The following is a 22,705-nucleotide window of genomic DNA, read 5'->3' as shown; positions in this document are numbered from 1 at the left end:
ATCAAGTCACACACTAGACGAGAGAGATTAAAGCCACAATGAACCAATTTAAATGCCTGCGCATTCTAATGTGCTTTTCAAACGAAACATTCAGAGGCAGGGAGTGGCTGCGGGGAACGTATTAAGTTGTTAGAAAAACATCAAAACAGGCTCCAGGAGGAAAACTGGGAGACTGAGCTCTGAGGACCGAGGTCCCAGAGGGAAGCCCGCCCTGGGTCACCCACTCCCTTCCCCTCGCTGCTGGTGACTTTCCCCTCTCCCAGCGTGCGTCGTGCGGTCTGATGGCAGAGCTGCCAGTGCCAGGGGTCGAGGTGAGGGGCGGGATGCCCACATTCCCAGTCAACGCCTGTTGCACAACCAACTGATGATTGAGAAAAAAGGGCCGACAAACAATTCAGCCAATGTTAAGAAATTATTTGGGTTTTTTAAATTTTAAAGTAACGATTGCCCTTTCTGGAAAATTCACAAAGTGCCTAAGAGGAAAAATAGGGAAGCAGAAAAACTTCCAACTGTGATTCCACCAACCAGACAATGGTCCTTAACCACGTGGCCTCCAAAGACACCATGCCAGGAAAAGAGAGGCCCGAGGTCATGTGGGATGCGTCTTCAGCCACTTGCCCACACCCCTCTCTCCGATTCGTCACATGGGCATTGGTTTTTGTTTGTTTGTTTGGACCACTTCACGTGGCTTGTGGGATCTTAGTTCCGTGACCAGGGATCAAACCCATGCCCCCTGCAGTGGAAGCGTGGAGTCCTAACCACTGGACCGCCAGAGAAGTCCCTACATGGGCATCGTAATGGTGAGATTTCCCAGCCTTTTTCTAGGAGCATGGTTTTTCTGTGGTTGTTTTGTTTTGTTTTTATTAGCTGTAGAGCCGGGGCTACTAAGTATAAATTTTGTTGCATTTTTTGATATTATCATTAGAGCCTAAGTATTCTCCATCACAAATTCATTTCAAGCCTACTTTTTATTGGCTGCATAATATTCTGAAGTGCAAGTGTGTGATACTTTCCTTAACTAATTTCCTACTGTTGGGCATTTGGGTTGTTCCTAGTTTTGTGTTGTTTTGCCTTTTTAACAAATGCTGTGGTTGGTTTTGGGTGCATGACACTTTATACCAACGCTGGGCTATTTCAGCATTGGCAGAGGGTTTACTCTGTGCTAGGCATTGTGGGAGATTGGAGGATAAACTAGACACAATCCTTTCACCTAAGATGCAGATATAAATAACTTTAATCCAAAGTCGGTTATAGTTGCCATAAGCAGACAACTAGAACCGAAATACAGAAGAGTTTTTCCTGGGCTTAATGGGATTTTAAGAAAGTTACATGAGAAAATCTGAGACCTTGTATCCGCAGCTAGAAGGTAAGGGAAAGAGAGGAGGGGACAGGATAGCAAAGGGGTTGGTTTAGCTGGGAGACCTATGCCAGGAGGCGGGCATCCCCGAAGGCAGTGGGTCTCAGCTCAGATGCTAGGTCAGTTGATTGTCAGTGGCTGCCAGGAGGTAGATGGTGCATAGCTCAGTGGAAACACTTAGCAACATCTGCCAGGGACCCAGGTTTGGTGGAGAAGTAGCCACAAGACACCTGGCTCACTGGGCCATCCCCAACCTGAGATATTAATTTCAGGTGAGGTTCAGGGGCTGGCGTCATCCTGGCCAATGCCCCAAAACTGTGTTTCTTAGGTTGAGGCTTTTTGATCCATTCAGATCAAGATTCAGTGTCTGTCACAGACATCTCAGCCTGTGTGTGTTTTAGGATCCACTTTTGGAGCAGTTTCCAACCAAAAAACACAGGAGAGAGTTGGCCCTGAGTGCCAAGCTAGCGTCAGAGGGGAGCAGGGAATCTGAGACAAAAAGAGTCTTTGCCAACCGGGCACCCTGGGCCCGCTCTCCCTGCCCAGCCCCCGGAGAGGCCAGACCTGTTTTCCTTCTCGGCCCACTTCCAGTCCTTTGGCTCTCTGACAAACACGATCGCCTCTGGCTGTGGCACCGAAGTCAGAGTATCGGAGCATCAGGAGGGTGTTGGGGGCGGAGCGTGAACCCCATTCCCAGGGTCAGGCTCCCCGACCCTCGCCGCCATCAGCCGGCCGGGGCCTCTCCACAGCTCGCCTTCCCCCCGCCCTCCTCGCCTCCGCGTTCGCACCTGTGCGCCTGACCTCGTGTGGTCCTGTCTTCAGCCCCCGCAGGTGCCATGACTCAGCAGCCGCAGGAGGGCTTCGCCAGGAGCTTGGAGGACGCCCAGGAGTGGATGAAAGCGGTGCAGGAGCGGCTGCAGGTCAATGACAACACCCAGGGGCCCCGCGCGGCCCTGGAGGCCAGGCTGCGGGAGACCGAGGTATGCAGAGACCGTGGCCTTGATAACTCCGTGGCCTTGGCCCTGTCCCTCCCTCTCAGGCCTCAGGTTTCCCAACTGTTACATGGCAGAGTGGACTAGACCGGTGTTTCTCAAAATCTGATGTCTTTGAATCTCCTGGGGTTTAAGTGCAGATTCTGGTCCAGGAGCTGGAGGTGGACCCGAGATGTGACATTTCTGACGTGCTCTCGGTGACACCTTTGCTGGGGGTCCTAGGATCACACTTTCATCGTAAGGGTCTGACTCTCCCATCCTGGAAGGGGGCACCGTGCAGCTGGATGGTCCCCACCCCCAGGTGGCCCAGGCCCTGCTTCCTGCCCCTTCTCTGCTTCTCTGCAGCTGAGGCCCCTCCCTTGGCTTTTATAGGGCTAGAGTCCAGCTCTACCCTGACCTGGCACAAGGCGGAGGCTCAGTGCTACCCTGACTGGAAGTGCCCATGCCCAGTGCCTGGCCCAGCATTGTGGTGCCCCCCACCTGAGGTCATCTGCTCCGGGCCAGGGCCCAGGGGGAAGAGCTCTAGACTAAGAGTCAGAAACCTGGGTTGTAGTCTGCACGCTGATCTAAAGTGCTGTGTGACCTCAGCCACATCTCTGTCCCTCTCTGGGCCTCAGTTTCCCATCTGTAAGTAACGCAGTTGACTTATGTCTCTCAGGTCATATCCATTGGGATATTCCACAATTCTAATTTATCACCTGAATGGTTGCTTTATTTAAGGGGAGGCTTACCTCTTCCTGCACAAACTGACCCCCCAACAGGCTAGAAATAGAGCTGACCCCACACCCACTTCCCTGTGTCTTGTCTTTTCTTTCTTTCTCTTTTTTTCTTTTTTTGAGCTGTCTTATTGATTTTGCACATCTTATTGAAAATATCTAATGCTCTTTTTTGGAAGTGGACAGTTAAAATTAAGAATTGATATCACCTTTTCAGGGCCAACGGCTTAAGTGTCACCACACAGTACGAAGGAGGACCCAGGGTTTGCATTTTACAAGTGGGGAAACTGAGTCTTGGAGCGGTCTGGTGACTTGTTCAAGTTGAAAAGGTCTCTGGGGAGGACACTCCACCCTGGAATTCTGGTCCTCTGACTCCTCTTCAAATGTGCTTTCTGCTTTCCTACAGCATTGTGTGCTTCTGTAAAATCGCGCCTGCCAGCGTCAGGGTGCAGGGTGTCCTGGTTTCTCAGGCATTCTGTTTAGTAGAGCAGCTCACAGGACTAGAGAGAGGACAGGCTTTGGAGTCTGGAAGTCCTGGGTTCAAATCCCAGCTCTGCTTCTTGCTGGCCCTGTGACCCTGCTGGACCTCTCTTCACTTCCCTTCTAGAATGGGTGAAGCTCATTATGTCAGGGTGCTGACTTCAGGAGGGTGGCTCACCAGCCTGCCTTGAGGAGGCTTCTGTGGCTGATGGATGTTAACATAGAGCAAGCCCTGTGCTACCTATGAGGCTGGATGTAAATGACCTGAGGTGACAGCGACAGTGGCACCCTCTCTATTCTTCTCCCCCCACCCCCCGTCCCCTCCAGTGTTTTCTGGCATTTCCTGTCATCCCAGTTGCCCTCAGAATAGTCCTTCTCAGTCCTTCATTGGTCGGACCCCAAAGGATCTGAGACCCTCCACTTTGAGTCACGTTTTCCGTCAGCCTCCCCTGTGCCAGGCCTCGAACGTTGGGATGCCAGGTGATGGTGCCTGGTCCCTGGCCTCAGGGAACTCCTCCCAGGTAGGCACAGAGATGCCCGCTTGTCCCAGTGGGAAAGGTCCCCCATCCCTGCTCGGCCTCCCTCTTGGTGCGACACCATCCTAGCACGCACCACCCTGGACCACTTGTCCTTTTATAGCAAACATGAACAGATACTTGAGGCAGCTGACGAGAGCCCTGCCCAGGCGACCATCACGGCAGAAAGGAGGGGTGACCACTCTTGAGTGGCCCGGTCAGAGACTTCTCAACTGGACGGTGAAGTGAGTGGAGAACCCAGGGTACACGGGGAGCCCCGAGGAGGTCACGTCCCCTGGTCCAGAGGGTCAAGAGAGGCCTCTGGGGACAAGGGTCTTTACTGCTGAGGCTTGAATGAGGAGGAGTTAGCCAGATTGGGGGATCCAGGGGGAGGGGAGGGGAGGGGCTCCAGGCAGAGAGAACAGAATAGGAAAATCCCTGGAGGTGGGCACAGCTGGGGGCACATGTGGGACACCCCCGATGTTGGTGTTGGGACAGCAACAACCATCAGGGAGAAGCAGGGGTCAGGGCCAGAGAAGTGCGGAGGGGTCAGTGGTTCCAGAGCCTGGAACAGGGAGCCAAGGAGGACCCCTCCTCTGTAACAGAGTGGGTGATGGGTTGGAGATTTGGAAGGTCAGGGGCAAGCCTGGTGAGGAGAGGAGTTGACAGCCAAAGCCCCTTCTCTTGTCAGTCTTGGCCTTTGTCATCATCGTCATTATTATTGTCACCAATATTCATTATCAAAAGATGACTCTGCCCGGTCACTGAGAGAAGGGAGCTGACATTCATTCAGCAACTATTATGTGCTCAAGCCTGTACTATCAGCTTCCATGTTTAGTTTCCCCAAAGCCCTGTGATTGTGGTGTATTGTCCCCACTTTTCAATAGTGAAATGGATCCCTAGACACAGTGACGGGCCAGAACGAAAGGAATGGATCTTGTCAGGGCTTGAACCCAGGGCTGAGTTCAGAGCATCACTGGCCGTCCCCGTGTGGGGTCCGGGGGCAGTGGAAGGGGTGAGGCACACCCTACGCTCGGGTTCAAGGCATCACGGGGACAGGCAGGCACATAATCCTGCAGCCATACAAGTTTGTACGAGGTGCCTCCCTAACATGGGTCTCATGAAATTATTCTCCTCCTCTAAAAAACCTTCCGTGGCTCCCCATTGCCCACGAGAGAAAACCCAGCTTCACCTGGCATCAAACGTCCTCCACTACCTATCTGCCACAACCCTCTTCTCCAGCCTCAGCTTCCCCCTCCAGCCGACCTCCCAGGCACACATCCTCTCCCGTTGGCAGAAAACCTCCTAGATTTCCTATCACCAAACCTTTGTGCGTGCTGTTGCCTCTACTTGGAACGCCCTTTCGTTTGGGTCTGGGTGTGCATGTGAAATGAAACGTCCCCTTGTCCACGTGTCTTTCCTAACCCCTTCCCCCAGCCCCAAACCCAGCTCCTGACAGCCCTGCACAGCACTTGCTGTCTCAGCGTGCTAATCCCTTTGGACCTTGCACCATTTGCTGGCAGCTCATTATCCCCTGGTGGTGGGTCTGGCTTTGTTGGGCGAAGGCAAGGGCGGCCCTTAGGAAGAGCTGTTGGCAAGGTGACCGGCTTCTGGAAGCCGAGGGAGCACTTCCATCAGGTGAGCCCTCAGGGATCTGGCCTGGAGCCTAGGTCAAGGGAGCTGTGTCCTGGGCGCCCCACCACCGTGCTCTCCTACGGGGCTCAGACCCACTCGTTTTCTGTGTGCTTTGATGTTTCAAAACCGATTTTGCAATAAGAAAACATTTCACCCTTGTCCTCTGCTGAAAGGGAGCAGCTAGAGCCTTCTCCACCTGCTGGTCCGTGGGACCTCCCCTGGGGTCTGGGGTCTCCCATGCGATCCCTCCACCAGCTCAGTGATGCACGTCCCAAGCGCCTGTTGGCTAGAGTGACCAGGATATGAGTTCTGATCCAACTCTGAAGCTTAGTCGCTGTGTGGCCAGGAGCGGGTCCCATGTCCTCCTGCCACCTCATTTTCCCAGCTGTAAAGTGCAGGGAGAACCCCCAGCGGGGGCGGTTCAAGAGAGGCCTCTGGGGACAAGTGACTTCACTGCTGAGGCTTGAATGAGGAGGAGTTAGCCAGGATGGGGATCCAGGGGGAGGGGAGGGAGGAGCCTGGGGGAGGAGGAGAGCTTGGGGTCTGGGGCCTGCAGGCCTGGGTTCGAATCCCCGCTCTGGCTGTGGTACCTGAGGAGAGTTCAGTGCCTTCTGAACTTCAGCTTTGCTCCTGGGGAAAGTGCTAGTTGCCACCTTGCAGGAGGGTGGGAGGATTGAGGCCAATGACTTACTGGTGCACTTGGCAAAGTGCAGGGCACGCTGGCAGAGCCGGTGGAGAAGATTGTTTCTCGTGGTTTCGATGCAGGGACACCAGCCTGTGGACTCTCCCAGCCCACGCCAGTGCCTGCAGCGGCTGGTCTCCCAGGTCGCAGCATCTTGTCTCGTTGCCCTCTGGTTCCCAGCCTCCTCGGCCCTGCACTTGGGGTCTAGGCCAGGCTGCTTCCTTACTGGTTTCCAAGCCTCTTTATGGTCAGAGACATGCCACATTTCCTAGGACGTGGCTTCCAAAATCCAGATGCCCTGAACACGCCGTGTTTTCCTAGCTTTGCTGGCTCAAATGTCTGCTCAGCACTGAGGCCCGGTGCCACCGCCACCTCCTCATAAGGCCTTCTTGGTTTGCCCACATCCCTCCTCAGAGCTCCAAGTTTGGGGTCTCTCATGGCTCTTTTACAGTCATCTGTGCTCTTGTCTGCAGATCCCCTTACAGCCTGCAAGCATCGGGCCATGTTTGTTTTCCTCCTGGATTCTAGTACCCAGCACAGTACTCAGCATAGTACTCAGCTCAGTACCCAGCACAGTACCCAGCACAGTACCCAGCACAGTACTCAGCTCGGTACCCAGCATAGTACTCAGCACAGTACTCGGCATATTACCCAGGACAGCGCCCGTCTGGCCGTGACTGTGTTGAGGGAAAGCCCTGACTCACCACATTCCTCCAGCCTTCCTGACCTGCTTCTCCTCCCCGCTGAGGTTTTCCCTCCACCCAACCCCCGCCTGACTTTTGCCCTCACTGGCTCCCTCGAACCAGAATTGCTTTGTGGCTGCCGTTCAATGACCCCTTCCCAGCTGGCTCGTGTCCCTTGCCCAGCACTCCTGGACTGCGTGCTTGCTGGGGTGGGGCTGTAGAAGAACCACGCACCTGCCGAAGAGCGGAATCATCAGGGCAGAGAAGGAAGGTAGAATCTGCTTCTCGGAAGCTGGCTTTGCCAGCTCAGCCCTAGCCTCTGGTCCCACAGCAGACATGCCTCTGGTCGCTGATTTGGTTCTGGGGCAGGGGTTTCTGCTTCAGGCCAGGCGGGGCTCGTGTTCTGCCGGCCTTGGGACTGGCCAGCTCTCCTCTCTTTGTAGGGAAGCAGCAGACTCACTCCCCTGCAAAGAGCGGTGGGTCCCCCCGTCTCCCGTGTTCCCCTGGTCCAGCCTGCGCCTCCTTGGCCAGGAATCAGGAGGGCAAAGGTCCAGAGGCCTAGAGGAGATCACACCATCAGGACCCTGGACTTTGGGAAGGGGCCCTTGTCCTCACGGGGACTTTCTAGGCTTGGCTGGTTCCTTGTGAGTGTGGCAGAGAGAGATTGAATTTAGTTTCTTCCCCAAGCTGCTGTCTCCCTTCATTCACGGAGCTGGATTCCGACTGAGGTTACATTGGGCAGCCCCTATAGAGGAGGCATCATGAACTGCTGCAGAGAATTGTTCTGCAAAGCTAAGGTTTCTGTGCCCCCACTGGTAAAATTAGAATCACCGTGGTGCCCATCTTGCCAGCTTGGGGATTGGGCATGGGGTCTACTCCACAACTCTAGGTGTCAGAGGCATCAGATCCTGAATTATTATTATTATTTCTAATCAAATTAAATCTCACTGGATGGCAAGAAATTCATCCTCAGCCACGCTGGGGGACCCCTGCTTCCTCGTGGTGTGAACTGTTCTGTGCAGAATCTTACTCAGCCCAGAACGTTCCACGGTGGCCCTGGATCTTTGGTCCACACTCGTCACTATGGTGCCTTTGTCTGCCGCTTTGCTGCTCGCTGCTGAGCGGGACTTGGGGTCCCTGCTGGGCGCTTGCTGTCCCCATTACCTTCTAGGGTCCTGCAAGCCCTGCTGCTCGGCGCAGCTCCTGAACCCCAAACTAAAGCTCTTTTCCTCTCCTGGGGAATCTCCCTGCTCCTCCCTCTACCTGCCCCACACCCCACTCAGAGCACAGAGACAGCCCTTGTAAGGAGGTTCTATAATCTCACTCTTTGATAGCACGCGTAGGCAGGGAAGTCCCTCTATAAGCAGGGGTCCCCAAGCCCTGGGCCGGGGACCGGTACCGGTGTGTGGCCTGTTAGGAGCCTGGCTGCACAACAGGCGAACGAGCGAAGCTTCATCCCTGCTCCCCATCGCCCGCGTGGCGACCTGAGCCGTCCCCCGCCCCGCCACCACCCGTGGAAAAACTGTCTTCCACGAAACCCGTCCCTGGTGCCAAAAAGGTTGGGGACCGCTGCTCTATACTATCGTCATCATCATCGTTAACCACTCTCATATGAGGTAACAGAAAGGACTGGGACCACTGCCCATTTGCACGTGTTGGGGGAGGGTCTACTTAACGGCTCAGTGGTTTATAAAGTACGCTAGCATATCAGTGTTCTAATTAACAGTGTTTTTGAAAAGTAATATTATAACCTTATGAGGTAGACAAAGCAGAGATTGTGATCACCATCTCTGAGTGACTGAGTGACCTGCCTGGGACCACAGAGCTATCAGTGGGGCAGCATTGGACACGGCAGGAGGCCCTCCCCGACCCCACCCACAGAGAAGGCTCAGACGGGCCAGCCCACTGGGACATCAGTCTAAGAAAACTGACTGCCAGCCTTAGGGAGACAGGCTGGGGAACAGCTGGAGCTTTAGGCAAATGCTGTGCTGTCAGTAAATATAATCAGAAGGTAAGCAAAAGATAGTAGTAACAGTGAACAATTTTGGAGGGATGGAGGATGCAGTGTGGGCCAGGCCATGTGCTAATGTATCTCGCAATGTTACTATAACCTTGGGTGGCGTAACCATTATCTTCCCCCCTATTTCATAGGCCTGGAGAGTTTAAGTACCATGACAAAGGTCACACAGGTAGTGGGGACTAGCCCTGAAATTGGAGTCTAATCTTATTTTGACTGCAGAGACCAAGCTTTAGTTGCCAAAGAACTAGAATAATAACAGTGAATAATGACAAGAGCTAATGTTACCAGATAACGTACTATTTGCCAGGTGTTGTGTATCGGCCTTGGTCCTCCAAGAAGCCAAGGCCAAGATGAGGTTAAATATGCAAGACGTTTAATAGGGAACCATCTGTGAGAGAAAATGGGACGGGAACCCAGGGAGGATGGGAGGGACATGGTCAGTCCAATGCAGGTCCGACCCTGAGTCCGGGAGAGCAGGGAGAATCTTGGGCTGCCGGGTGGTTCTCAGGGAGTTTGACAAGGCCATGGGGCATCCCGAATCAGTCACCCATCAGAGGAGCCCAGTGTCCTGTAGTAACGGGCCTGCCTTCATGTTCCTGTTTGGTCACTGGTGGGAACAGCTGAGGAAGTGAGGCCTTGGTGCCAACTGCAAACTCAGAGATAATTCCGAGCCTCGGCTGGGGACCTGGGCCGAGCCCACTCCCTGCAGTGGGCCTGAGAGGCAGATTCTCGTGGAGCCACACACTGGGACATGCACTTTACGTGCATTTTCTCAGTTAATTCTGAAAAAAAAAAAAAAAATCTGAGAGCTGAGTACTACTATACACCCACTTTACAGACAAGAAAACCAAGTCCAGGGAAGTAATGAAACTTTTCTGGGTTCACACAGCTGGAAACAGGCCCATCAGGGAAGGGAGGGCACTCCTATCATCAATCAGACAGCTCTGGGCGGTTCTGTGCTGATTAATCTCCATCGCTGCTCGCTCCCACGCCAGAGCCCTTAGCAGCCTGCCCAAGGTCCCAGGAGGAGGGGCAAGGGCTGCGATTCGAACCCTAGCTCCTCTGGTCTCAAAGTCCTGCCTCTTTCCATGTCTTGCCACTGTCTTCCCAAGGCTCTGCCTGTTGGCGTGTTGTCTAACTCCTGGGAACTGGCTTTGTGTCCACAACAGAAAATATGCCAGCTAGAGCCAGAGGGCCGCCTGAAGGTGGACATGGTGCTGCGGGCGGCCGAAGCCCTTCTGGCATGCTGCCATGAGGACCAGAAGCCCGAGATCCTGGCCCAACTGAGGGACGTCAAAGCCCAGTGGGAGGAGACGGTCACCTACATGACCCACTGTCACAGGTAGGGTGGCTGGGTACCTTTCCGGGCCTTTGTCTGCAGCTGCTGCCGACCCTCCGTGCCCACCACCACGCTGGCCTGGGGCCTCTGCCCAAGGGACATTTCTTCGGTCCTGGGATTACTGGGAACAGGATGCTCTCTTGGGATGTCAGTCAACCCTGCCTGCCTCTTTCTAATTATAATCAAGCTTAATGAGGATAATAGACAGCGGGAGCCCGTCGTGTTTTGCCAACAATTAATTCTTGGTAGACTTGCCGCGCGTGCACCCTCCAGCAGAACGGCCAAATGGCCCTGGGGGGTAAGAAGGCCTGTCGCCTTGCTAGCACTTTAGCCCAGATTCTCTGCTTGTATCAGGGAGGCAGGTCGGGGGTGGGGGCTTCGCCTGACCTGGGATCTCCTCTTGCTCTGCTGGTTACTTGCTGTGTGGCCTCGGGAAAGTTACTTGACCTCTGAGCCTCAGGCGCCTCATCTGGACAATGGGTATAATCAACTGTTTCTCAAAGGTTGTTAGGAGGATGGCGGGGGATAGCAAACGTCAAGAGCCAGGCACAGCGCTTGGCACACAGGAGGTCCTCAGTGGGCAGGAACTGCCAGCATCTTCTCCGTCTTTATGAAACCAGAATGTTGAGTGGACCGGGGGGACTTTACACAGTGTTTTCTGCTTTTCAAACTCTTTCACTTGGAATTCCAAACCAGGTAGCTTGATGTTGGCTGGACCAATAGGGCCATCTCCATGTTACAGACGGGGAAACTGAGGCGGGTGCGGAGGCAGGGTAATGCAGCGAGTTCATGGCACGCTGGGACCCATGCACAGGCCCCAGCCCTCTGTCCCCGCTGAGCGGTGACGAGCCCACAGATCCTACTGTACTCTGCAAACTAAGAGACACTCTCCCCGTGGCAGTCTTCTCGTGACTGCTAGCAGGCATCCGTGTGGCAAGAGCCAGGGTGACTGTGTGTGGGGTCCCAACACCAGAGAGAAACAACTGGGGGCATCGTCGTGCATCACTAATAGGAGTTTGGGGCTAGAATTTGGGGTCCTGGTGGCTAAGGGCATCAGCAGGCTGGGGGTTCTCAGAGCAGGTCTGGAATCTGAGCCACCCTGATCATTCGCCCCATGGAGCTTGTTTCCCAGACGGGAGGGTCTTGTCTATCAGGACTGGGGTGAGGCCCGAGAGGGTGTCCTTGTGCCCCCTCCCCCAGCCCCCCAGTACCGGGGAGGGGGCAGCGGCACGGCCTCCCCGCCCGTGAGCCTGGTGGGGGGATGCTCATGGCCGTGGCCTCTGCCTGCAGCCGAATCGAGTGGGTGTGGCTGCACTGGAGCGAGTACCTGCTGGCCCGGGATGAGTTCTACCGCTGGTTCCAGAAGATGACGGTGGTGCTCGAGCCCCCTGTGGAGCTGCAGCTGGGCCTGAAGGAGAAACGCTGGCAGCTGAGCCACGCCCAGGTGCTGCTGCACAACGTGGACCATCAGGCCATGCTCCTGGACCGGCTGCTGGAGGAGGCGGCCTCCCTGTTCAGCAGGATCGGGGACCCCAGCGTGGACGAAGACGCGCAGGAGAAGATGAAGGCCGAGTACGACGCGGTGAAGACCAAAGCCCAGGTGGGTGAGGGCAGTGGGCTGTCTTCACCCCTTCATCCGTTCATCTGCTCCCATCTACCCATCCGCCACTCGTTTGCTCCCTCACCATCTCTCCATCCATCTACCCAGCATCTACTATCCACCCACCCGACACCCACTGACCTGACACCCACTGACCCACCACCGTCCACCCATCTCCCCACCCTCCCATCCGTCTACCCACTCACCCATCTATCTCCCCTCTAAACTAACCACCAAATCTCTTATTTACTATCTACCCACTCACCACTCCATCCACTTACCTACCCATCCATCCACCCATCTCCCCACCCTTCTATCCATCTGTTTACTCACTCACCCATCTACCTCTCCACCAACCTAACTAGATCTCCTATTCCTCTCTCCAACCACTTAATCACCCACCCATCTATTCATTCACCTACTCGTCAACCCACCATGTACTCTTCACATACCCATGTACTCATCCATCTCTCCACTGTCTACTGCCCACCGTTTACCCCTTCATCCACTTACCTACTCACTATCTACTTGTCACCCATCTCTTATGCACTCACCCAAGCATTATATAACTACCTACCTGTCAATCTTCCACCTACCCATCCACCCACCCCTCCACCATCCACCCACCCATTGGCACATTATCTACTATCTCTATGGCCAGTGTTTCTCATGCTTAATACACATGTGGGTACTTCGTAAGTGTATGTTGACTGACTGACTGACTGATGGACTTTGAGGTTCACTTCCACTCGGCTCTCCTCCCCTCTCCCTCCCTCCCTCCTTCCTTCCTTCCCTCCCTCCTCCTGCCCTTTAGTCCTTCTCCTTTGCTTTCCTCCTCTTCTCTCTTTTGTCCTTGCCCCAATTCCTCTGCCCATTCTTTGTCCCCATCTCTCACCTCATTCTTGCCTTGGTTTAAACAGTCCATTGAGTTATTAAGTTCAATTTTGTTTCAAGAAATTCTATTTGGTTTTGTATTATGTCCCTCATTCATTTTTTCTTTCTTTCTTTTTTTTTTTTTAAATTTACTTATTTTATTTATTTATTTTTTGGTGCATTGGGTCTTCGTTGCCACACGCAGGCTTTCTCTAGTTGCGGTGAGTGAGGGCTACTCTTCGTTGTGGTGCGTGGGCTTCTCATAGCGGTGGCTTCTCTTGTTGCAGAGCACAGGCTCTAGATGCGCAGGCTTCAGTAGTTGTGGCTCGCGGGCTTAGTTGCTCCGCAGCATGTGGGATCTTCCTGGACCAGGGCTCGAACCCGTGTCCCCTGCATTGGCAGACGGATTCTTAACCACTGCGCCACCAGGGAAGCCCCTCTTTTTTTCATTGTCCTTTTTCTCTTAAACTTTGCACTCCTCTCAGGTATGGATTCTATCTGTAGTCATTTTAATCATACACATTTTATAATCGTCAGGCTGCTCAAGTAGCTGAAGTTCCTGGCCTGTTGCTGCCGTCTGTTGGGTCTCCTGACATGGTGGATCGTTTCCTTGGAGACTTCGTAATTCTGAGCTGTGAGCTCATCCTATTTGGGGCCTTATCTGCAGAACCCCGTGGTTGGGCCTGGCCCTCAGAGAACTTGTGTTTTCTTCAGCCAGGCTGCCGTGGGAATTTACCTTCAGGATTCCTATTGAATGTCCCTGAAATGTTTTGGGGGTTCCTAAATCAAGTGGGTTCTCTGCACTTGAACCCTAAGCCAAAATGATGCAAGAGGCTCCTGGCTCCATACTCTGAAAGGTGACTATCTTTTCATTTGTCTTTTCAGCCAGAGCCCAGGCTGAAACACATATGCTTCTGCCTTGTATGGCGCTGGTGGGAAGGTTTTTTCTCTAGTTCACCCTTTGACAGAGGGGGAGTCCCCTGAGTATTCTGCCTTTTTGCCGTGGTCTCTGCTCGCCTGGGCCCAGAGTCTTACCTTCTCCTCCAACCTGAACATTAAACCCAAGAAGATGTCAAGCGCACATGTGAGTTTAGCATCTTGGTTTCCATAGCATCTTTGCTTCTGGTCCACGGGATATCTCTTACCTTGGTGTGTGCGGTGCGTGCATGGTTCTGCATTTAAATGATGCTTGTTACATTTTATCCAGCATTTCTGGCTGGCTACGGTGGAAGGGTATTCAGCTCTCCCATGTTGCTGGAGGTGGAAGTCTCCTGGGTCCTTCAAGTTACGGGAAATGGTTCTCTAATAAGCAGAGATCTGAGAAACCTTGAGTAGGAATAGGACGCTGGCCCCAGAATGCTTGGAAAGGGACCTGGGTTCCAGCCAGGCTCTGCTGCTTCCCAGCTGTGTGGCCTCGGGGCGCTCACCCTGCCTGGAACCAGGTTGTAGGACTGAATGAGTTTGCATGTGAGCTCTTTGAAATTGGCGAGCATTTCCCCAGCATAAAGGATGACTTGTGCTCTCAGTAGCAGTGAGAAGAAATAGCCACAACAGTGGTGTCTGCCATGCAGCAGGTGCTAGGAGCCCTTCATTGAATGAATGAGAACCCCGCCCCTGCAGCTGGGAGGCTCAGAGGACAGGCAGACGGGGTGGAGCTTGGCTCTCAGAGATGTAGACGGCTGGCCCTCCCTCACCGCATCCAAGTGGCTAGAGCCTGCTTAACAGCAATTCTCTCTCCAGGTCTGCCCCACGGGCTCAGGCAGGGGAGGTGCCTGGCCCATGGCCTCCTTGCTCTGACTTTACAGGAAACAGGTGCTTGTGTCAATCAGCAGAGAGCGCCTCGTGCAGGAAATGGAAAGTGGTTTTGTGTGTGTGTGTGTGTACGTGTACACGCGTGTGTATGGAAGGGGCATGCCTGGGGCACCGGTGAGCACCAGTTCTAAGAAATGATCACCTCAGAGATTCTCATCGTCCCTCCAGGGAACCCTCCCCTCACTGGATCCAAAAATTTATAGAAATCACAACTCTTATTGGCGAATGCTATCTTTTCCTAGTCCCTTCATGTGTTTGACCTCATTTGATCTTCCCAACCTTCTTATGTGATAAATAGAGAAGGTGTGACTGGGCCCTTTTTTTTTTTTTTTGACTTAAAAAACTAATCTACAGATAAACAACAAGGTCCTACGGTATAGCACAGAGAACTATATTCAGTATCCTGTGATAAACCATAATGGAAAAGAATATGAAAAAGAATGTGTATATCTATATAACTGAATCACTCTGCTGTATACAGAAGAAATTAACACAACATTGTAAATCAACTATACTTTAATAAAAAAAAAATAATAATCTAAGGGTCAGATACCACTGGCCCATCAGAAAGAACCGGAAGTCCTAGGCGACTCCCTATGTGGGCTCCTCCTTTGGTGGTTGCCCCGGGTCCTGGGTGAGTCGCTGCGCCTGTGTCCATCGGGGGAGAGCAGGGGCCGCCAGAGCTCCTGTGGGTCCAGCTCAGAAAGTGGAGGCAGTGGTACATGGGAGGTTTTGAGCCCCTGGATGAGGGAGCAGGTTGTTTCCAAGGGTTTTCCCGAGGCGCAGCCCAGCTGGCAGCATGCTGGGGGCAGGAGCCTGGGGGCTCTGCCTGTGATGGAGGGGTGGGGGGAAGTTGCCGCCCTGGCAGAAGCCCTCGGAGTTGCCAGACGGGCTGGTGAACTTTGACCTCAATGTGGAAACTGGGGGGGTGTGTAGGGTGACTGGACCCTATGAGAGAAGGCAGTTCAGTTTGGCCTTTTGAGCTGCTGGCTGAAGCTCACAGATCCTTGGTTTTCTCCTCCTGGCTGCCAGAGGTTTGGGAGCTCTGTTCTAACTCACAGGGAGCCTGGTTGGCTCTCGGGATGGGGTGGCGGGTAGGGGTGGTGAACGGGGAGCTGTTTCTTGTCTCTCCCAGAGCCGGCAGTAGAAGATTGAAAGGCGGTATGGGGGAGAGGCCAGGGCAGGCCCTTACAGAGCCTCTGAAGTTGTACTCAAACTGTCATGTGAATGTGCATTTTGCTGGAGAGAACAGTCATAGCTTCCAGATGATGCCATGACCTTCAGAAGACAGAAGCTACTGAGAGGGGCAAACTTCTATATCACCCTTAGCAAGGGTCCTCATTAGTAAAATAGAATATAGCTTCCCCAACATCAGCCTCCTGGGGCATACCCCATACTGGGCCTTCCAGCCCCAGACGAAAGGAAGACACTCTGGCTCCACCCTAAGCAGGGTGAGGGACACTGCGTGTCCAGTAGCCCTCAGAGATTCTTGGTGGCCCGGATGCCTCCTGGTCACCTGCTCTGTACATTTGATGAAGGTCTCACCTTGCACTGAAGTCAGACGAGAAAGCCACCCTGAGGCAGGCAACTGAAATCCTCCCACCCCAGTGAGAGTAGGAGAGCCATGCAGGGATCACTGGAGGTCCAGGCCTATTCTCAGGGTGGGAAGGGTCCCTGGGATATTGTCTTAGTCTGCTCGGGTGGAAAGAACAGAATACTATAGACTGGGTGGCTTAAAAAACAGGAATTTGTTTCTCACAGTTCTGGAGGCTGGGAAGTTCGAACTCTAGGTGTCAGCAGATTTGGTTCCTGGTGAGGGGCCTCTTCTTGGCTTGAAGATGGCGGCCTTCTCGCTGTGTCCACACGGCGGAGAGGGAGGGTCAGCAAGCTCTCTGGTGTCTGTTCTTATAGGGGCACTTATCCCATCGTGAGGGCCCCACCCTCATGACCTCATATAACCCTGATCACCTCCCAAAGGCCCCGCCTCCAAATACCATCACATCGAGGGTTAGGGCTTCATCGTGTGAATTTGGGGAGGACGCATCTCAGGCCATAGAAGATACTGTATGTATTAATATCTCAACTTTCATCAAGGAGATCCCATTTCATTATTTCTCGTGCTGGTTAACAAGCCACTACTTTTGCCTCTAAAAATCCAGTTTCGACTTCCAGTATGTTAATTAGCAAGGCCTCTGGTGTTGATAGAGACAGGACCACAGAAGCACAGCGGGGGTCACCTCTGGACTGTATCCTTCGTGACCACCCCCTGAAGGGAGATTCTTGATCAGGAAAAGTGGCCAAGCCCGGGAATGAGCAATGGCACAGCCAGCAGAAAGCAACTGAAAGTCAAGAATAGACAAAGCAGGCTGGTTGCCAGTAGGCGGGACCTGCTTGTTTACTTTGCCTGATGGTTTTTAATCCAATGATTCTGTTTTCTGAAGGGCCAGGCAGATAGTAGCATCCTCCTCCTCCCTGCTTCCCTCTGTGACTGTGTTTGTTTGGCATCTCGGCCAGGAATCAGAGCCCTTCCTGCAGCCCTTTGCAGAGGCGCAAATCCAAGCCCGCCCTTGTTAATTGGTTGGGTTTTGACATTCCTGACAACTCTGCCCACACAGATGGTTTAATTGTTTGGTGTAACGAGAGGAGGTGGAGCCCTCTCCCATTTGTCACCCACATTCCTCCGACGTGCCCTGCCCGGCCGTGGCTGAATTGTGTTCTGTGATCTCGTTATGCCTGGCACAGAGCGCGGCTGGATGCCTGCCCCGCTCCGCCGCGTTCCTCTCCTAGCACGCCTGCTCACCATCACAGAGGCTTTGATTTACTCTGGATTTCCCCCAGTGCCAGCACCTCATTCTTCACACACACAGAGCCGCCAGCCGGCACTTTTATTGGAGAGTTTGCCTCACTACAACCTTTATCACCATCAGTGTCAACCAGGGGCCCAGCCCCTATTCTCTGCTTAGTATTCTTGACCCACTTTGTTTCATAAATGAATCTTCCCATGGAGTGAGGAAGCTCGGGGAGGATTCTGGTGGATGCAAATAATCCTGCGGGGAGGGGGAGCCGGCAAGGGAAACGTGAGGGAGATGGTCACTGCGCCTCGGTCCACTTTCTGAATTCAAGCAGCCCCGTGTTTCCCATCTGTCAAGCGCTGATGTTGAAGCTCTGAGCCTTACTCCCATAAGTGAGAGGATTCTCAGCTCTTCACTGAAGGACTTGATCCTGTGCCTTGGTTTCCCCATCTCTGAAATGGGGGTATTTTCTCCTACTTGCCATGGGTGTTGCAAATGTTTAAATGAATTAGTGTTTCTAGGTTTGGTGAGGGGCTTCTCCACGGGAGGGGAAGGCACATACAAACAGCCAGGGAGGTTTTTCAAATCCACGTGTCTGTCTACCCTTCCCAGTTGAGAATTGTTGGCTTAGCCTCGTAGAAGGTCAGGACCCTCCTGAACATGGTCTGGCTCTGGCTCCATGGCTGAGAGCTGAGGTCAGCAAACCACTGCCCGTAGGTTCAATCCAGCCCAATTCCTGACTTTTTTATGACCTGCAAACCAAAAATAGTTTTTATATTTTTCAGTGGTTGGGGGAAAATTAAAAGCAGAATATTTCATGACATGTGAAAATGATAGGAAATTCAAATTTCAGTGTCCATGATTCATTTGATTGGAATACAACCGTTCTTTATGTGTTTGCCTGTGGCTGCAACTTGTGTGCTACAACGTAAGTAGCACACAAGTGTTTGAGAAGTTGCAGCAGAAACCACATGGCAGGCAAAGCCCAGAATATCTACCATCTGCGAGAAAGAAAGATTCTGCCACCCCCTGGGCCTGAGCAGTGATTTTGGAGTCTGAGCTTGGCGTTTAAATCTTGTCTGCAAGAGTTATGTGACCTCCCAACACCCCTTTGGATACTTGCATAATGGGACAGTTTTGGGATCGTTGTGAAGATATTAAATAAGATAATGCTGGTCTATTTCCAGGTGCACAGTAGGTGCTTACTAAATGAAGGTCCCCTGGTTCCTTTTTCTTGGCTCTCCTTGGAGAGATCCCTCCGCCGGCAGACACCCCGCGCTTAATTACTTCTGGCCACTCAGGAAGCACTTAGTCTCAGAGCCTGCCCTGAGCGGGACCAGGGAGATGAAATCAACCCCCGTGTCCTTAGGGAGCGCTTGGTCCCCGCCAGATGACAATTCGGTAGACAAGGCTGGGGGAGAGCCACAGCCTGGGGCAGTGGGCAAAGCTTCAGAGCAGGTGGGCCCTGGAGATGAGCATTGCCAGGTGGGCACCCCTCACTTGGTTGGGTGTGACAAGAGCACAGGGACACAGGTGACAGTAAACAGTGCCTCAGAGTTCTCAAGCTCTTACTAGCTGCCCGGTGCTGTTCTGGGGTTGTGCGAGCCCTGACTCACTTAATGCCCCACCACCCCGGTGAGGCAGCTCCTGTTATCAACCACACCATACGGAGGGATTAATTACAAGCTCAAGGGGGGCCAGGGTCAAGCCCCAGGCAGCGGGCTCCCAAGCCCAGGGTCCTGACCGCTGGTCTGCAGAGCCGCATCGTGGGGTCCTGCCCTTGACCACCAGGCTACAATGCTTGGACCTGGGCCTGGGGGCAGTGGGGAGCCGTGGAGGGGTTTAAAGAGATGGTGCTGTAATCAGGGGTGTGTTTTGAAAATCAGAATCTCTAGGCACACAGTAGGTCTTATAGCAGGACACTGTTATCTCCCCAAATGTCACCCACCCTCAGGACACCATCTTGCCCCTGTGTGGTTAGAGCTTCAGTGGGATTGTCTGAAAATAGAGGCAATTCCAACACATGCAGGCAAATCACCACACTCAGGGGGAAATGGGGGGCAGCCTGCTGTTTGCTCCTATACCCTGTGGACACAGTCGCAATGGAGCAGAGGTGCGTTGGCCCGGTCTTGCCTCCCAGGTTGGAATCTTGGTGCTTTCCTAGCCAGGTGACCTTGGGCAAGTCATTTCACTTTCTGTGCCTTGGTTTCCCCGTCTATCAGACTGGGCTAATAATGGTACCACCTTATGGGGGTAGTCAGGAGCATTCAGTGAGATGATCTTGTACACAAAGTTCTTAGGGCAGTGCTACGGCACCTTGGTAAGTGCTCAAATGGTAGTGTTATGTAGCTGTTACCACGGCCCCATCTTGAGTGCCATTCCTAGGACGTGGCAGGAAAAAAAGCCCACCGTGTGGTTGACAAGCCCAGTGCTGACATGTTTTGGTCTCCAAAACCAAGAATTTCTGGGCTGATTGCTGATAAGGTAGAGAAGAATGTGTGGGATCTTTGTGTCCAGAGAAAGGGCTGAGGGTCAGTTGCGTCCCACGCTCCCTACACACACGCACACACACACACACACACAGATTCAGGCCTGGGAGGCCAAGGGAGGGGCACCCTGGGCTGGGGACCTTTATGGCCGGTGCCTCTCCTCCCCTCCCACAGAACAGAGTGGACCTGCTGGAGCACGTGACCCAGGAGCACGAGCATTTCCAGGTGAGCGTGGACGAGTTCCAGCTGTGGCTGAAGGCGGTGGTGGAGCGCGTGCACAGCTGCATGGGGCGCAAGTGCCAGCTGAGCACCAAGGACCGTCTCTCGGCGCTGCAGGTAACCCTCGGCAAGCCTCTGCCAGAGTGGGGAGGGAGCGCTCATGGCTGGTGGGTCTCAGAGTTTATTTAATAGGATGGGGCTGCGGGGGTCCCAGGAGATACAAACATCCCTATACACAGACCCCACAAGAGGAGAAGCATGGGATGTGGTGTAGATCCCATGCTTGGGGCCTCCGCTGCTTTATGGAAATCTCTGAGCCAGCAGGGCATTTGGAAACCCAAGGCCACAGCAGCATGGTCTAGACCAGCTGCGCTCAAATGGGGGACACTTGTCCATGTCTGGAGACATTTTTGGTTGTCACAGTTGGGAGTGGAGGTGCTCCTGGCATCTAGTGGATGGAGGCCAGAGATGTTGCTAAACATCCTGCAGTGCCCAGGACAGCCCCCGACCACAAAGCACTGTCTGACCTCACGTGTCAATATGTGAAGGTAAGGAACCCTGGTGTAAGCATCAAACCTGCAGCGGGGAGAAGCTGGGTCCACTCTGGGCTTCCTGACTTGCTGTGATCTTGAACGAGCTTCCGACTCCCTCTGTACAGTGAGTGGGTAGATTATCTTCAGTAATTCAAGGACCACTTTATAATTTTTGATACAGCTATACAGCACCTGTACCATTTATTTAATATTTGTATTTAAATTGACTCTCTTTTGAAAAAACCAATGAACAGTGACCACAAAATATCTTATATGACTTGTACAGTTTCCCCACTCTCTGAAAGTAGTGTTCCTATGAAACCGTTCATGAGACGAAATGGTGTAAAGCAGAGAAGTGGGACTTCCCGGGCGGTCCAGTGGTTAAGGTTCTGTGCTTCCACTGCAGGGGGTGCGGGTTCGATCCCTGGTCGGGGAACTAAGATCCCACATGCCGTGCAGCACGGCCAAAAAATTAAAAAGAAAAACAAACAGACCAACAGAAAACAAGCGGAGAAGTAATGACCTTTTCTCGCAAAGGCTACAATCCTCTTTGGATTTCTTTCAGGTAGCGAAAACAGGTACTAATGTAGGTCTTTTGTAAAAGCAAAGTGATATAAATTGAACTTTTGAAAAGTGTGGGTATCTGTAAAAGAATGTTCACAGCAACCTTATTCATAACAGCCCTAAACTGAAAACAACTCAGATTTTTATCAGCAGAGTATTGGATAAACACATCATAGAATAGAATATATGTACAAAGGCATATTAGTCAATAAAGAGGAATGAAGTTCTGATATACATGACAGCATAGAAGAATCTAAAAAACGTTATGCTGAGTGAAAGAAGCCAGTTTTAAAAAATAACATATTCTAAGATTTCAAATAGATGAAGTTCTAGAATCTTCTGGGATGTTAGAAATGCTCTATTTTGATAACAGTGTGGATTGCATGGGCATATATATTTCTCAAAACTCTTTGAACAGTAACACTTAAGATCTATATATAGATTTTTCTCAACTTACAGTAGGGCTACATCCCGATAAACCCATCGTAAGTTGAAAATATCATAAGTCGAAAATGCATTTAATACACCTAACCTACCAAACATCATAGCTTAGCCCAGCCTACCTTAAGCGTGCTCAGAATCATCTTCCATTAGCCTAAAATCATCTAACACAAAACCTGTTTTATAATAAAGTGTTGAATACCTCATGTAATTTATTGAATACCATAGTGAAAGTGAAAACTATGTTGGTTTACACTCTCTGCCACTGCCCAACATCACGAGAGAGCATCGTGCTGCATATCACTAGTCTGGGAAAAGATCAAAATTCAAAATGCAAAGTACAGTTTCTACTGAATGCATATTGCTCTCATACCATCGTAAAAAGAAATCAAAAATCATAAGTTGAACCATTTTTAGTCAAGGACAGTCTGTATTATACTCCATGTAAGTTGTACTTCAATAAAAAAGTGAAAAAAATATTTTGAAGGTATTTTAAATAAAAGACAAAAGTGTTTTTCAAAAATTTGTTTTAATATTAGAAGCCGATGAACACCGATTTAAAAAGAAATTTTATATCATTGTCATAAATGGAATACCAATACTCATTCATAATTAGTAGATAACCATACAAATAGATGTAATGAGGCCAAATGGGGTCGTTAGGTTCTATTTGCTCCACACTTTTGCCAGCTGAAAGCTTCAAGCCTGAGGCTGCCTCTGTCTTTGTTAGAAAAGCAAGATTAACAAATGTCAGAGAGTGTTAAAGACAGAGAAGTACCCAACAGAGACTTTCCCCTCACTTAATCAAACGGCTTGTAAATGACATGGTAAAGGAATTACACCCTGAATGTTATAAAGGCAGGCAGTCCACCCATTGGAAAGGTGCCTTGGCTCTAGCCTGGGAATAGGAATTAGCATTTGGCATGATGTTCCCAGCGGTCCTGGAAAATGCAGCACATGTTT

General features: G+C 52.1%; 1 protein-coding gene across 9 annotated transcripts in view; it reads left to right on the top strand.

Moving 5' to 3' along the window:
• Positions 1-22,705, top strand: part of SYNE3 (spectrin repeat containing nuclear envelope family member 3) — a 99,024-nt gene that overhangs the window by 36,227 nt on the left and 40,092 nt on the right. For all 9 annotated transcript variants that reach the window (XM_059914944.1, XM_059914946.1, XM_059914939.1 and 6 more), the window contains 4 exons: positions 2,180-2,337; positions 10,250-10,422; positions 11,710-12,019; positions 20,160-20,321. In XM_059914944.1, coding sequence (XP_059770927.1) covers positions 2,180-2,337; positions 10,250-10,422; positions 11,710-12,019; positions 20,160-20,321 — 803 coding nt within the window. The remainder of the gene's footprint in view (positions 1-2,179; positions 2,338-10,249; positions 10,423-11,709; positions 12,020-20,159; positions 20,322-22,705) is intronic.

The sequence above is a fragment of the Balaenoptera ricei genome, chromosome 2, assembly GCF_028023285.1.
Source record: "Balaenoptera ricei isolate mBalRic1 chromosome 2, mBalRic1.hap2, whole genome shotgun sequence".
Taxonomy (NCBI): Eukaryota; Metazoa; Chordata; class Mammalia; order Artiodactyla; family Balaenopteridae; genus Balaenoptera; species Balaenoptera ricei.
The sequence above is the reverse complement of the archived record's forward strand: the minus strand, read 5'-3'. Positions and strand labels throughout refer to the sequence as shown.